Genomic DNA, 17,051 nt, shown 5'->3' on the forward strand with positions numbered 1-17,051 from the left:
TTAACGACTGCACAATTCATTTAATGGCCACAATGAAAGTGTTGTAACATGAGGTCTGGTCACATGATAACTAAATTAATAACCGCCATCCCATAGCAACTGAAATTCTGAACCAAATTGTGGTTATAAATCGAGTACTACCTATAATGTTTAAAAATACAATTACAAGACTATTTACAAAATAAAATTACAAGACTATTTATAAATGTTTTTTGGGACATTTGTAGCTACACTAGTTACTAACTCAGAGAACTATTAGCATTCTTGGAGAAGATTAAAAGACAATATGCTGGACAGCAAGCAAGATTCTGATAAAGAGAGTGGCATTTTTCTTATTTAATTTACATGGAACATGTGTGCCTCAGTATAAATGGGGAAAGTTCCTGCATTGAAATTACAGGAGCCTGAGAAATAAACAAGTATTCCCTCAACACCCAGCTTCATATATTAAAGCACGTGGCTTCATAAATTATCCAAATACCTTTCTAGTTGAGTAACTGCCCATTCCCGCCTTTAAAATTGTATCCACATTTTAGCCAGCCTGGAATCCAAATCATGGCAACAGAATGACTTGGAAGTAAATACAGTGTGCAAATTAGCAAGTGGCTCAATTAATGCGTTGGCAAAATACACCACTGTCCATAGCTACAAACATCTGTGCCAAACAATGGCATAAATCAGAACTTCGACTAACAACCAGTATAGAGCAGTCAAAGGGGGATTCTTTATTCGAAATTAACTATTACTTGTGGGCTACCAACCAAGACCAGGAAGACATGGACTGCAATATTGTAGACAGTAAAGAAGATGCAAATATGCAAAAGGGCCTGAAACATTAAAGTCCAGAACAATCACATAATAGGAAGTGGCTTGGACAGATAACTCCCTAATTCACTCAGATATAACAAGGAAGAAGAATAGCACAATGAACTTCAACTTTCTATTATAGCCAGTCTCAATGAAAACAGTTTTAACCTTCCTGTGGAATTGATTTCCACATTTGTTCTACCCAATGAGGCTGTCAGGTTATTAACATTTATAAAGATAAAGCAACTTCGTTTATATGAGTGGTCCTGCCATTATTCAAATATACCCTTTCTCAGAGGCAAGCTTCAGAGTTCTCGTCTGCTTCAGAGTTCTCGTCTGTATTTTATCTCTATGGTTAAGATAAGTTACAGCCCACACTCAGGACAGCTTTTCCCTATGTTTTTCATATATGCAAAGAATTAATCCATATTGTGGCTGCAGGCCAAATCTTGCAAGAGAATCTTTAACACAAAGTCTACATCATTTTTGAAGTAACGTTATGTGCTTGCCCAGCTGAGCCAACAGACCAATTGCTTTTTAATAGGGATGGTGCTGAGATTGAGTGAAAAATCCTCCAAAGTATTAAGCATTGTTCATTTATGGATTCTAAGCTCTTTTGAGCTCCTAAATTTTTATTTTTGAGGAAGCTCCTCTCTTTAAAAATATGATCTGTTTTAAAGGAAGTGTAACTGACGGAAGGCGCTAAAAGCTTGAAGTAAGCATTGCCTAAAATTGGACAAGAAAATTAATTATTTTTAATTGGAATCGTAAATGGCTGGTGTTGCTAGTTTAAGCCCCAGAGAATGGCTTTTGCTGACAAATATGTAGATGGATTATTAAGGCCCAGGGAACTCTTTCTGTTGTTGCTGTTTGAAGGAAGTGGAAGCTGTTGATCATTCATTTTTTATGTTTGGCTTTTACACCCTGACACCCTGGAGGGATATGAGAGAAAGACTTAGATAGGTGAAGTCTCAGCATTGCTCTAATCATAGTTCTATTGAGGTCAAAACAACTTTACCTCAAAATTATTCTTAATAATAATTAAAAGGGATAGCTAAAGTTGTATTGGCAGAGGTGATTAAACTGTTACCTGTCACAATGGGTTGGATTGAGAGGGCTACATTGAGATGATGCAAACAGTCCTTTAGGCCAAACTCAATCCTGGATGAATTTCTAGGCCGTCTCTGTAGTTTAATCAGCCACAAACGGTCGGCTGTTGCCTTCTGAGGCAAGCTGTATTTTCACTGATTTTGGAGCCTGGGGTTTCCTAATGATCTCTCATTCAAATACTAACCAGGTCCATGCCATTTTAGAAAAATCTGGATAGATTTTTCATTATCATCCAATGTCAGCTATATATGGTGCTGTTATCTACCTGGCAGGTAGTTGTCTTCTTCTTGTGCCATATCTGTCATCGGATGTTGGTGATCATGCTGGCAATCCTATTTTTGTCAACAGTCACATGAAAAAGTGCTGCTGAGTTTTGTCCAAACCAGTCCCTTAGATTTTGAAGCCATGATATTCTTCTTCTGCCTGGATCTCATTTGCCATCAATCTTTCCCTGAAGGATTAAGTGAAGGATGCCATATTTTTCTGGGTGTTGCATCACACGTCCAAAATATTCCAACTTTCTACTGGCAGGTAGTAGAAATCCCTAATTTATAATTTCGTATATTTAACAAGTCATACAGATATCCAGACATCATCCTATCAGATCTATTTGTGTATTATATTCAGCTGCACTCACAGTTTGTTATAATCTATGTTGTTGTTTTAACCATTCAGTCGTGTCCTCCATGCTATCTTATCAAGCACAGCTTCTTTCAATTGTAGGACGTTCAACTTTCAGATTTGATATTATCAAGCCAGCATTTTCTTTGTTTATTCCTTCTTGTTCCACTAACCATTCCTAGCATCACTGCCTTCTCCAAAGAATTTCCACGCATGACACGGCCAAAGTAAATCAGACATAGTCTTATGATTTTAGCTTCTAGTGGTGTGTCTGGTTTTATATGATTTAACACCTTTCTGTTAGCTACCCTGGATGTCCATGGTATATGCAATAATTTACATCAGCAGCACAATTCAAAGGTATCAATTCTTCTTCGATTAGCCATTCTTAGTGTCCAACTCACACACCCATATATCATTACAGGGAAGACTATTGCTTTAACTAGCCTGCTTTTTGTATTTATATCAATATCTCTGTTTTCCAGCTCTTATTCATGTTAACCACAGCCTAGGGTTATGCTGTGTTTGATTTCAGGAGTAGAACTGCCATTGTGTACAATTTTGGATCCAAGGAAGATAAATTCTAGAACTAATTCAATTTCCTCCTTGTTGATTTCAAACATCTAATGTCCATTGCAGCTCTTGTCATTATATTTGTTTTTTTGATGTTAAGACTCAATTCTACTTTTTCACTTTTGTCCTTGATTTTTCAGATCATTTTTCCCAAGTCTTCCTTAGTTTCAGCCAATAGTGGTATATCATCTGCATTCATACCTCAATTTATTTATGGATCTTCCCCCAATCTTCACTCCAACATCAGGCAGTTCCAAATCTAATTTCCACAAGATCACTTCAGCATACGGATTGAACAAAAACTGTGTCACCATAAAGTGTTCTCACTGTTGCCTCCTGATTCAGTGTACAATGTTCTGTAAAGAGTTGATTACATGAGCTGGGACACAAGATCATGCAAAGCTGCCCATGGCTTATTGTGTTCTACACAGTCAAAAGTTTTTCTGTAATTGATAAAGCACATATAAAGTTCCTTTTGATATTCACATATCTTTTCCATAATCCATCTAATATGGACAAAGTGCTCTTGAGAGCCACTCTCCTTTCTAAAGCCAGATTGTACATCAGGTAACTCTTGATCGATGACATTCTGTAGCTCTCTTTAATGTTTTTTAATGGAATCTTGATTGCATGAGAAATCAATGCAACTGTATGATAGTTGGAGCAGTCTCTATGATCACCTTTCTTTAAGGTAAAGGTAAAGATAAAGGTTCCCCTGCACATGCGTGCTAGTTATTTCCAGCTCTAGGGGCGCTGCTCATCTCCGTTTCAAAGCTGAAGAGCCAGCGCTGTCCGAAGACGTCTCCGTGGTCATGTAGCTGGCATGACTAAATGCTGAAAGCGCACGGAGCGCTGTTACCTTCCCACCAAAATGGTCCCTATTTTTCTACTTGCATTTTTACGTGCTTGCAAACTGCTAGGTTGGCAGAAGCTGGGACAAGTAACGGGAGCTCACTCCATTACACGGCGCTAGGGATTCAAACTGTTGAACTGCCAACCTTCTGATCGACAAGCTCAACATCTTACCCACTGAGCCACCACGTCCCTACACTTTTCTTTACTGATGGGATAAAAACAGACCTTTTCCAGTCCTGAGTCCATTGACATGACTGTCATCAACCATATGCCAGTCCCAAGCCCGAATAAATGGGGAGGATTAGGGAAAGCAATGGTGAACTATTCTGTAAAAAAATCTGACCAGAGCACTTTATGGCAATAATTCAACATGACTCAGAAATGGATACCAACAGTGGAACCCAGGCTGGGTAGTAGCTCTACTGGAGAAGAGCAAGAGCTAGCTTTTAGTAGTCAGAGTTTTTATGATGTTATTGGAGGAAAGCCTTCGGGAAGCCCAACAGTTATAATATATATTGACCATAGTATAAAAACTGAAGAAGTCCACATACGTGGGCTGCCAAGGATGTAGCTAACTCCCTCTCTCTCTGTATAATATAACCACTAATGATTCATTACAATAATGCTATCAGCCATGAATCTATATGCCTAAGAATGTAGCAATATAAATATAAATATATATCACGTTTCAGCACATCTTCCTGCTTACTAGAGTTCATGATCCCAAAAGCCTTACTACACTATTCATACGCAAATCCTTTACTTTATTGATTCCACCTTCACCATTCCATTTGTGGGTCAGTAGGCTATGTACATTTCTTGACAGTTATGAAATCCCTGAAGTCATTCCAAACAAACTTTTAATTCACATGTCATCACAATCTTCATTGAATTAATTTTGATTTCCACTGGAAAGCGTATAGTTATTTTCATTGAAGAGTTGGCACAAAGAAAATTTGCTGTTTATCTGCAATGACCTATTGTTGTTAGAGCTTTATTCAGTATGTGAAACTCGGTGTTTTTCCATTTCTTTCAAATCCTTTCAAACTTTCAAATCCAAGGAATTGAAGTGTTTGTAAATATTTGACAGATCTGCCCAAACAAGCACTGAATACATCTCCATTGTGCTAAAATGAAAAAGTGCAGCCAGGTATGAATGGGGGAGGAAAAAAATCAACAAATTATCCTAGTTGATTATATGGTGAAAGATAGATAATTTAAATAACTAGAAATCCTGAGTCCTTCTATTCAGCAAAGGTCAATCTGAAAGAGAAAAGTCTTACTGGGCCAATATAAGAAAGCAAATAATTATTGCAAAAATGAAATTTTACTTCTTATATAACCTGGAGAGAATGACTTTTGCCCTGTCCTTTTAAACAGTTTTTACTTAAAAGAAAAGGAGGAGCTGGAGGAGGGATAATAAAATTGTAATTATCTATTGAAAAGAATGTTGAAAGACATTCATATATTTCTTTACTTTTCTCTCTCTTTTTAATTCCTTTCACTTTTTTTATTACTTTCTCTTTTTCTTTCTTTTTCTCCCCTTTCAATTTGTCTTTTATTCTATGGAACTAACTCTGAATAAATATACCATGTTTCCCCAAAAATAAGACCCTGTCTTATATTTTTTTGAACCCTGAAATAAGCGCTTAGCCTTATTTTCGGGGAGGTCTTATTATTCTGGGGCACGTGGAGCAAGATGGGGCTCCTCTTCCCGTCTTACTTGATTTCCAGCTGTCTCCCTAACCCTAACCAGAGGAAATTGGCAGGGACTGGCTGCGTATGTGGCTAAATATTTTTGGGGAGGGCTTATTTTCAGGGGGCAGCTTATTTTAGCGCATGCGCTCAAAAGCCCGATTGGGCTTACTATCCGGGGATGTCTTATTTTCGGGTAAACAGTGTACATTTTAAAAAAGATTGGGGAAGAACCCATCAAAATTTAGGGAGGGCAGACTGACCAGGCCATATTCTTTCTAGGTAAACCATTTCAGCTTTAGGGCCCCGGCCCCCGTTCCTTTGTTTTTGATTGTCCAAATATGATAAGCAATTATCAATGTAGGTAGCATACACTTCACATTCCATTCAAATTCTTATTAAAACAAAAACCTGCCTATTTCTCAAATCTCCAATTTCCTAAATCACTTTGTACAGATTCCAAATAGAATGATAATGCTTTTTCTTGGGCTGAATTGTTTCAGGAAGGACAATAGACTGCTGGATAAGAATGTTTGTCTGTGCAAAGGAGTAAGCATTTTGTTGAATTTTAGAAAATGCCTCACTCAAATTGAAGTTGGTTACATCATAACCAACTGTGTGCTTTGGGTGCCATCAGAGGTGGGATGGAAACCAATAACTAAGCAAAGCCTGCCTTAAAAATTGCCATAGCTACGCTATATATTTGTACTGAAATACACTTGAAGCACAACTATAGAATATGATAAATGAAAATAATTATATTGCCTTTTTGATCCATAGTTATACGCAACCAAAATCCAGCCGTCTGAAGTAGCATCAGTTCCAATAGCAGACATAGGAATGAATAGATATATTTTATATGGTTTAGTGGTCTAGCTTACAGTTTGTTCATGCAACTGTTTAATTATTAAGGATTTAATAATCTCTTTTTTTTGCTGTTGGATTACCCTTTTCTTACAGCCTCTTCATCACTTTACATAATCTTTCTGTGGTTTTTGAGAAAAGTTAAATTTTTTGCCAAGAAATGCTTAATTCGGTTTCCTTGGATATGCTTCTTAAATTGCACAAATCTTTAAAAAATCAGATTGTAAACTGGCATATATCTTTCTATAGGGTTGCGACTTTTAAAAATCTCTAAGGTTTTGCAAATTTTGTCATGTTACAAATAATAATTACTATTTCTTTACTTTCTACAGTTTTTGCTGTTTAGCAAAACAACAAAGGTTTACTTGTGGCCCATCACGTTAAATCTTAATCAGCTCTCTGGTTTCTGAGATTTCACCAGACATTACCTAAGTATTTTCAAACATTTCTTAGCAACTAAATAGACTTGAGGAGGAGGAGGGGGGGAGGAAGAGGAGGAGGAGGAGGAGATCATCAAAGTTGTTTAAAGAAAAGTAAATTCTGAAAATATCTTTTCTACAAGATTGTTATCGAATCACAGTACAGACACAGTACAGACAATCGTGACCAAAGGCAATGAATTAATTAATCCAACAGGAGGATAGAGCAAGTGACCGATGATGTATGAAATTAACCATATTTGTAGTAATATTAAAATTGATATAAAAGAGTAAGGGAGCTTTAGATATTTATGTTTTAAGGAGGCACTGGGTTTCTTTCTTTTAGAAGTTTGAGTATTTTACCAACCAAGAGCCTACATACTGTATGTGATGATTCATAGAATAAAATACTTAATTCATCACTACTGCTCCTCAGAGACCAGTGCTGCTAAAATTGCTCTCATCATGGCTAAGAACAGAATCTGCTGAGGGAAAGATCTCTGCATATGACTACAGGGATTATTTATCTCTATCTGATAGAGATAATCTCCACCAAAGGCTTCAGTGAAGGAAGGAAAATAGGGTGACATTCAACCTCACCAGATGAATTGAGTTCTATGAGATAACAATAGATCAGAATAAGGCACATCTTACATCTGCAATGCTTTTATTTTTCTATTTACTAATCACACACTGTTCAGGACTCAGATTTGCCTAAATCAAAGCCCTGAATTACAGCACTTAGAGCAATGCCAGCAAAGTCTCTATTTTATCTCTGTTCATGACTGACTTCTCAACCCTGAGACTGGAATTCCAGCTTGTTCTTTGTGAGCACAGTATGTCCTTCACATGGTATGGACCAAAGTATGCAGGAGGTAGGGACCACGTTCATTCAGTGTCCTACTCTCTCACTCACATACCAACCCAACTGATGAGGCAATTTGATGCCTCTGCCTGTTAGAAAGGATTTGATGCTACCATTGGTTTAGCTAAACTGAGGCTAAGCATATGTGTCAGAAAAAAGAAGGCAGAAGGGAGGCGTTTTCCCCGGTTGATATTTTGGCAGTTTTAATGAAATGAAGAGGAATTGAGAAAGCTATCGTCTGTTTCCAGCTCCACCCTAACTTGCTGTGCACGAAATCTTTAGGCATTCTTGATTTAAGTCATATACCTCTCCCACCTCTTGAAAAAGATAATATTCATACCATCTATCATGTTAATGAAAGCTCAAGAACAATCTTAGGTTTAAATACATTCAGAACAATACTGAATTGCAGAAGTCAAATATAAAGTCTGGGAAAGTAGGACTTCCAAATGTCTAGCCATCATCCTCTTGGCTAGAAGACAAAAATATATAAACCAAAAAGGAAAGGAGTTTTTTTATGATGCTATATTTCCTTAGGTGGATTCCTTTAAAGAAAAAAAAAAGTCAGCACCCTTTCACAATAATGTTCTGCTGTTGCCATTAAAAAGATGTTTCCAGAAGTGGGGTGGGGGGACCATTTTGAACATACTCAAATACAAATTTAACACTTCAGACTTTAAACATATACACTTCAACCATTTTGATTTGCCAGGGAAAACATAATGTGGATGCCCACAGATATTCCATCTGACATATCTAGAAATATCAGACGCAAAATATAGCAGCCCTGTACAAAGATAAATAGCACATGAAAAATGCATCTGAATCCGTTTTCTTATACTCCTTTAAATAATGATCTAGGTTCCACAGAGGGACCGTGAAGAAATCAACATGCTAGAAATAATCAAAAGGCTGCAGAAAAATAAAATAATCTTCTAAGAAATGGGCAACCTGGCCAAAACTCCAGCGATGAGCAAGGGAACTCCAGAGTTATCTGGCTCAGTTTCTCAGATGTATGGAACTTTGGCTGACAAAATAAATATAGAAAATGGAGGCAGGAGGTAATAGATTCTTCAGTCTGCCCTAGGCTGTTGGTTTGCAGCTGTCAAACTTTCCAGCTTACCCCAGGCAACAGTACTGTGTCGGGGAATTCCAAAATGGTAATACCAATATTTTTAGAGCATTTAAATCAAGACCCAATTACCGTTTTCCCCGAGTTCAAATAATGTTATTACTGCCTTTTAAAAACAAAAAGACAGAGGCAGTCCCAAACTGGATCCTCAATTCACAAACAAACAGCTGCTAATTGCTCCATTACCATTACTCCCAGGATATACCCAAATGACCCCTTATGTAATTAACCCCAGTTTAAGAACCAATGTTCCAGAGAGTATCAGGTTGGAAAAAACTTTTCTGATAACCACCTTTTCAACCACAGTATCTTCCAAATAGCTGGGCTTCCACTCCAGAATTTTCTGCAATGTCAGTACAGGATTGGGAATTACGGAACTAAGAAAATATTAAATATGTATTTGCGTGTGGACGAATGAGAAAACAAGCCATTTTGGTGTAATGGTTAAAGTGTTGGAATACAATCAGGAAGACCCAAATTGTCTTCTTCCCTTAGGAATTGAAGTCAGCTGGATAATTTTGGGCCCGTCACTTTCAGCCTAAAATGGGAAATAGACAATCAATCGTCTATCTACCATCCTGTGTTGGATCAGGTAGGAAATGAATAAATAGCACATTATGATTTTTATTTATTTATTTATTTATTTATTTATTTATTTATTTATTTATTTATTTGTATCCCACATTTATTATTTTTACAAACAACTCAAGGCGGCAAACATATCCAATACACTATTTTCCTCACAAAACAACCCTGCAGGAGGACTGAGGGAAAGTAATAGGCCCCAAATCATCCAGCCAGCTTTTATGGCCAAGGCAAGATTAGAATTCACAGACTCCTGGTTTCTAGCCTAATACGTTAACCACTAAATTTGTGGATTTCAACTCCCAGAATTCCCCAGTCAGTTGAAAACCACAACTCTTAATGTTGCCAAGATTTGATACCTCTGATTTATATGAAAAAGTGAGATTTCCATATCACTTTTTTTTTTAGAATTACACTATGTTCCATTCATTTGTTGAAATAGACTGATCAATGGAAGTTTGTGCAATAGCAATAATAAATTGATCCTGTATTAATATATTTCCTTGTTTTCTCCAGGATATATAACAATAATCCCAAATTCCAGTGGTTTAAGAGCTCACATTGGTATAGGTCATCCTGATCTTAATATATGTTACTAATATGAGACAGGTATGGAGGTTGGGAAGGAGTTATTATTTAGAAGCGATTTCTTCTTATTTCATTTCTCCCTCCCCTTTAGTCATTTATTTCTTATCCACTCTCAAAGTATAAAGAGTAATATAGATGGCCCAGGTGGACAGGGATAAAAAAAGAAACTATGTCACCGAATGTTTAAATGACTTTCACCAGAGTATATTGAAGGTCAGTTGTCATTCCCTCCCGAATTCTACTTATATATTTTACCAGTTGATATTTTATATCGGCTCAATTATTTAATTATTTCATTATTTTAGATTTTATCTAGCCTTTAATTCTTCTGTGTTTTATTTTTTATACTTTTTAATTATAAACTTGATAACGTTTGATGTAGGAAGGGAAAAAAAAGAATAATCTAAATATACCCATATGGAGTTTCATTAAATTCAGTTGGATAATTTATCCAGACATCATCAAACCTTACATCTTTAGGATGCCATATGCCACTTTTCTTCTGCTGTTGCTGCAAAAAAAAAAAAATGAAGACGTCTGCCTCTCTGGAACATGACATTTAATATTAATCTGCTGTGCAAGTGAACAACGCTGAATTAAAAAGTACCTGCTTGAAATGACGTCAAATGATATGAAAGTTTTGTCTGTGAGGAATAACCTCTGATGTTGTTGTGATAGTGAGTGATAAGCATGTGTGAGTTGGGTTAAGCAACAAGATTAGCATCACAATCAGCCAGCTTTGGTCTTCTATCAGAAAAAGGGGTGGGACCATATCTGGTGGCACTTAATTAAAGGGTATTAATGTAGGAAATTGCTTTATTTTGACAGATCTTTGATCCACCCAGCCCACTGCTTCTGATATTTCCTGGCAAACGCTCTGCAGAGTTTCAGAACAAAAGTCCTTCCAGTTTTACTTGGAAATCCCAAAAATTAGAGTGAGACCCTTTTGCCTTCACAACATGTGATCTGTCATTAACACAGACTGCCTTTTTCCTAGGAATATTTCTAAAGTTTGAGTGGAATCATTTAAAATCCTTGGTGGGGGGGGTGGGGGGCTTCAGTCATCCAAGTAAACGTGCTAAGCTTCGGTTATCAATAAGATTCACCTGATTAAACTATTCAGTTGCTGCAAACTAGTCTGCCACAAGATGCAGATGTTACCGTACTATTTATTTATTTATCCTAATTACGCTGCTTGGTAGGGTGAAGAATTCACCAGCAAACTGAACATCTACGAACATGTTAGCAACCTTAAGAATTCCACTCCTTTCCCCTCCCTGCAAGGGAGCAAGAAAGGTTTAATATTATTTCTTGAAGAATTACAATAGAACGATTACAACAATGTTAGGGAGGCTTACAGTTCTTCAAGATTTTGACACCTATCTCATCCCAATTTGTGGGCTTCTGATGTGAATGGACCTTTTAGAACATGACACTTGGATGGTAGTATCAAACCCAGGAAGGAACAAATGAGAGAAAAGAGAACTGGTGCATAAACCCTCCTGCATATTTAGAGAGCATTAAGAGCCTCTTTGCATCTTACTCGCAATGTTGCAGATTCACAGGTTATGGCACCTCCGTACTAGCATACTTGTGAAACATTAGTAGCATGTTGCAGTGAAAGAGAAGAGACAGATGGGGAAATGGTCAAACTGAGAATCAACCTCTTTAAAGATATCCCAGTTATATGGACTGAACTCTTAAAACCGTATATTGTTGCTTTTAAAGGGAACAACATACACACACGCGCAAGCTAAAATGAACACACTACGACACTTTAAAAGCACTTCAAGTAGCTCCTGAGGCAGGTAGATGGAGCCAGCTTGATAATATCTACGGTGACAAACACAATACAGAGATGACAAATTTTTTTAAAAAATTCCCATCCATATGGAAACATACCAAATGTAAAAATGAATGTTTCATAGCAATATTGAGCCCTCTGCTATCTATAAAAATACCACCTGAATCATACAACCCACTCACACAGAGCCAGGGGAGAAGGGAAAGGAATCTCCATTCAATATATGGAAGATTTTGGTGTATACGTGCCGGAAGGGATTTATTTCCTTCCCTCTGTCACCCACCCACCCACCTACCAGTGCAATGCAGGTATGTTTTGTGAAGCACTCTGAAAATCTATCCAATACCTTTTTAAAAAAAAATCTGACCCCCCCCCCTCCTCTCCTTCCAGGTGATTCCTTCCCCAAAGCAATTTTTTAAAAATGCTTTCAAGTTAAAAAAAAAAAAAAAGATACAATCAACTTAGTATTACTGATAATACTCCTGGCCCTCCCCTTCTACAATTGCCACAAATATGGAGGCAATCTATATGCATCCATACGTCCAGACATCCATACAATCTATTCATTTACCTTAGCATCCTTAGCAGAAAACTCCGTGGAGTTGGAAATTTTCATAGACTTTGAGCGGTGGGTTTGCCGCCAGACGGGGTCTTCTCGTGGATATTTGACTGAACCTGTAGCTCTCACCCGGACTTTGCTGGTACTCTGCACGCTATTAACTCCAATCATTTCGGCAAAGTAAATAAATGATCTTTATAGAATTTGGAATCTATGAAAGTATCAGGGGAGACTGAGAGTAATGAGGAACCCTTTTTTAAAAATAATAATAATAATAATTCTCTTCAGGGTAATTTTAGAAAGAGAGGAATCTCCGTGAAGCTCAGGCTGTAGCAATTTGCTTAAAGATGCACCAAGCTGGTTCTCCCACCGCCACCACACATACCCCCACACACAAACACACAGTCTCTCTCACACAAAGCATCTTCAACTACAGTGTTTTGAGGCAGCGTGATTGTTCAAGGCATGGCTCACGTCACTGGCTGAAAAATATAAAAGGGTGGAAACCCCACCCCTCCACGCTCCCTTACTGCTCAGCAGATATCGCCATCCTGCTCCAACACACACACACATACATAGAGAGAGAGAGAGAGAGACACAGACACCGACACCGAGGACTCAAGAGTGTCTGTTTCAAACAGCAGAGCAGATGGCGAAACGCCAAGTAAAAAGTAATTCATTTTGGAATACAGACAGGCTACACTTGTAATTCCAGCAATGCCATGTCAAAGTGCATTAACTGAGCTCAAATAAAATAGAGATGAATCAAAGAAAAGCCTCAAGGGTTGAAAGAAAGAAATAAAAAAAAACCCACCAGCTAAATGATTTTCTAAACAGCTTAGGAGAGGTGAGCTTGCGGGGGGGGGATGACGGGGGGACGGAAATGATCCTGAGAATATTCCATGCTATGCTTTATTAGAAGGAGAGGCAAGGTTTTCAAGCCGTCTTTAGCATATGTTTTTCTTTTTTCTGGAAATAAGCACGGAGGGGCTGTGTAGCACAGCAGCAAACTGAGCAAGTTACCAATTGGAAAGTCACCAGTTCAAAACTCATTTTGCTAAAATATATCCTAAGAGCCTGGTACGGGGACAGGTTTGCAAATGGCTTTATCTCATTTGTAGGGATTACCGAGAAGTAACCGCCTTCCTCAACCAGATGCGTATTTCAGACATAATTTCCAATTTGTCATGCTGTGTGAGAATTACGAATTGCCTTCCCACGTAGCTGGGGGACCCCATCCTGGCAGCATTGTGCTGAATACTAAAGTCCTACTGTTCTCATTGGGATTTACTCTCAGATCATCTTGCATAAAACAGTGGATTTGGAGTTTGTAGCAGATTCTTAATACTCTAGCTTTGAGGTGAGGTGAAAAGTTATGAACGTAGATACATACGTATGTATCCATCACATGTGTGGAAGAGAACATGTGCCTCCATCCATCCATCCGTCCATCCCACTTAGGGGAGGAAGTTTACTCAAAGTACAGAAAAAGAGCAAGTAGTAGTAAGCAAAATTAAAATTAAACTAAAGTAGAAATTAAGAGAGGGAGTCTAGCTAAGTTAATTTACAGGGTACCTCTCTCTACCTTTATACCCTTTCAAAGTTTGATTTGCAAGGATTAACAAATTGTGCAAAAAAAAATTAATTAGGCTGGTTCTCATTTCTTTAGATTCATTAGCTGAGACATTAGGTCATTCTCACACATGCCACATGTACGCGCGCGCGCACACACACACACACACACACACACACGCACAATCCAACAGCATTTAATCTCAGTCCAGTCAGCAAAAATTGCATTCTTGGCAGCTGACAACTCTTGTTCTCAAAGTTAACTTCAGAGAATAAGGGGGGGGGGGAGAGTAGGTCCCGTCAATTCTGTCTTCCAATCAGCAGTCAGTGACAAAGCTGCGAGGTGCAGGTGCACGCTGCTTCTACAACTCTGCTTCTGTTTTGCCAGTGGATGCTACCGGCAGCAAACTCCTGCACGAGAGGAGAAGTGAATTTGATCGAGAGCTCTCCCATCAAAGGGATGGTTGATGTTTATCTAAAGGTTCTCATGTCCGCCTCCCCTCAATCATTTCTAGTTCCTAGAGACCCAGAACATAGCAGATTGCATGTAACCATAGCAACCAAACTCAGATGAGAACCATCTCTACTACGCCCTGCCTATGCACAGAAGGAGAGTCAGCTGGCATCACTGGTTGAAATAGGTAAAGGAAGAAAGTTAGTCTGCAGGAATAGTCCCCACAACCAGGAAGGACAGGTGTTCAGAGTTACCCCTCACTGCCTCAGTGGGTTCCTGTTAAGACTAATTATCAAATCAATGGATTTGTTTGTATCTGTGTGGAGGCTCTTGGTATATTTTCTTCTTTCTCCCTCTTCCTCTTTTGATTAGTGTGCACTAACAGATTCATTAAAATTATTTTGATTTGAGTTCTTCCAGATTCAGCCCACTACGCCTGGCTTTCTAGAAGTTAAAATGTAGGAGGGGAAGAGATGGGAATGATATTTTCAACCTAGTGCTATGTAATAGTCATCTATTACCCAAAAGCATCTTTCCAGACAAGTAGATTTTGCAACATACATTTGCCTGTGCATAGGTGTGTCATGTGGTAACACATAGATGAGAACAAGAATTAACCTCTGGAATATAAAAACAGGCACCTTTATATATCTTACACATTCAGATACCTGGTTACATTTGAAAATCTCTAATACTGTAGATATCTAAGACTATTAAGAATAAATGAATAGATGGGAGAATAAATGGGAGACTATACAAATAGCAATAGCACTTAAACTTATATACTGCTTCACAGTGCTTTACAGCCCTCTGTAAAGCAGTTTACAGTGTCAACATATTGCCCTCAGCAAACTGAGTCCTCTTTTTACCAAGCTCAGAAGGATGGAAGGTTGAGTCAACCTTGAGCCGGTGAGAACTGAACTGCTGGCAGTCGGCAGAATTAGCCTGCAGTACTGCATTCTAACTACTGTTCCACCACAGTTCTTATGACATAAATGAGATGCAATGGTTAAAAAACTCTATTAGAAGTATAAAGACTTCCCTTAGGCATGAGATCCAGGTGGGTAGCCTTAGGCCAGTCATTCTTTCTTGCTCCAAATCAAGCTTTAGAAGAAGTCAGCTGAAGAACAAACACGTTTCATTGTGCACTGATTGCTCTTCTGCATTAACTAGGCAAAGATACTAGCATGCCATAGTGATTAAGGCGCTAGTCTAGGATAAGGGATACAGATACTAGACTTCTTTTAGCATGCTTTCTGAACACCAGACTGGTAAGTCAAAAAACATACATCTCCCAATTGGTACTGAACCTGTATGGTAGATTAGTCCTTGAATTATTCTGTAGTGAATGGATCTGAGCTGAAAATAAGGGTAAGAATAATGAAGACTAAGTACAAAGTTGGTTTTCAGTGTTTTACTATGTGGACAGGAATAGTTTCAGCATACCAACAATAGTTTCCATATTTTTCTTTATGAGTCAAACATGAAAATATAAGTTTATCAGTGTTGAATTCACATATCCTCTGAACAAGTTATAGTAGTCACATTCATATTCCAAAGATTAATTATGACATAAACCAAAATTATTGGGTTCATATAATACACCAACCCCAAACCAAGCAAACCGAAGAATGGTTGAGTACAAAAATAAGAGATATTTGTTGAATTCTGAAATCTCATTCAAAAGATTTCATCAGCATTTATTTCATCAAGGATGGACTCTTCAGTGCAATGCTAAATGCTGAAGTTAACTTTCTCTAAATTGGTTGGGATTACAACAACAATTAGCTATGCTGGCTGAAAATTCTAGAAGTTACAATCCTAATATATATGGTGGGCAACTTACTTTGAAAGGATGTTTTAATTTAAGATATGATTAAATTGCTTAAAATGTAGATATAGAAATAGGATTAGATATTTGATTTTCAATAAATCAGTGATGTTTCTAAGATGAAAGTGAAAGAATTCTATGCCTTACAAAGGGGAAGAAAGAGATCTTATGGAGCTCAGAGATTTAAATGCACAAAAAGAAATACATTTTTCATTTAGGTGAAAGATAAATCTTTTGGAAAACAAGCTGTTTCTTTGAGCACCCAAACTGAAAGGTCAACTAAAGCTTCTTTGCAGACTCATCAACTAAATCAATTAATCTACTGCTTTTGCTAGTGTTCAGAAGATTCATTGCAACTTTGTTTGACCTGACAGAACAAGACATAAATAAGGAGGAGTTCTTGGTGCTCTCTGAGCTTCGTTGTTTTCTTGCAGATGTGTTTTTCTAGTGTTTTGAGAATTGGCTTGGTCTAGGATGGCCATGGTTTCCCAGTTGAAACTATGATTAAGTCTGCTCATATGTTGTGAAATTTAAGAGTCAATATCAAATAATGATGCTGGTGCCTCAATCCAGCTCCTGATAAAAGAAGTGGTGCCCAAGGTATACAGAGCAAGAAAGATGACTTTGACAGAAACATGCAGGAACCTAGGCAAAAATTACCTAGGCAAAAGGGGCTGAAGCATTTTTTAAGTCCAAAACCATGAGGTAACTAATGGA

General features: G+C 37.8%; 1 protein-coding gene across 2 annotated transcripts in view; it reads right to left on the minus strand.

Moving 5' to 3' along the window:
• Positions 1-17,051, minus strand: part of PSD3 (pleckstrin and Sec7 domain containing 3) — a 185,564-nt gene that overhangs the window by 50,597 nt on the left and 117,916 nt on the right. Inside the window, exon 1 of one of the 2 annotated variants that reach the window (XM_070935478.1) lies at positions 12,490-12,662. The exons of the other annotated variant lie outside the window; for it this stretch is intronic. Coding sequence (XP_070791579.1) covers positions 12,490-12,648 — 159 coding nt within the window. The 5' untranslated portion in view covers positions 12,649-12,662. Of the gene's footprint in view, positions 1-12,489; positions 12,663-17,051 lie in introns of those variants that run through there. 2 annotated transcript variants of the gene reach the window in all.

The sequence above is a fragment of the Pituophis catenifer genome, unplaced genomic scaffold, assembly GCF_029215685.1.
Source record: "Pituophis catenifer annectens isolate HBS135680 unplaced genomic scaffold, rPitCat1.0.hap2 SCAF_2, whole genome shotgun sequence".
NCBI lineage: Eukaryota > Metazoa > Chordata > Lepidosauria > Squamata > Colubridae > Pituophis > Pituophis catenifer.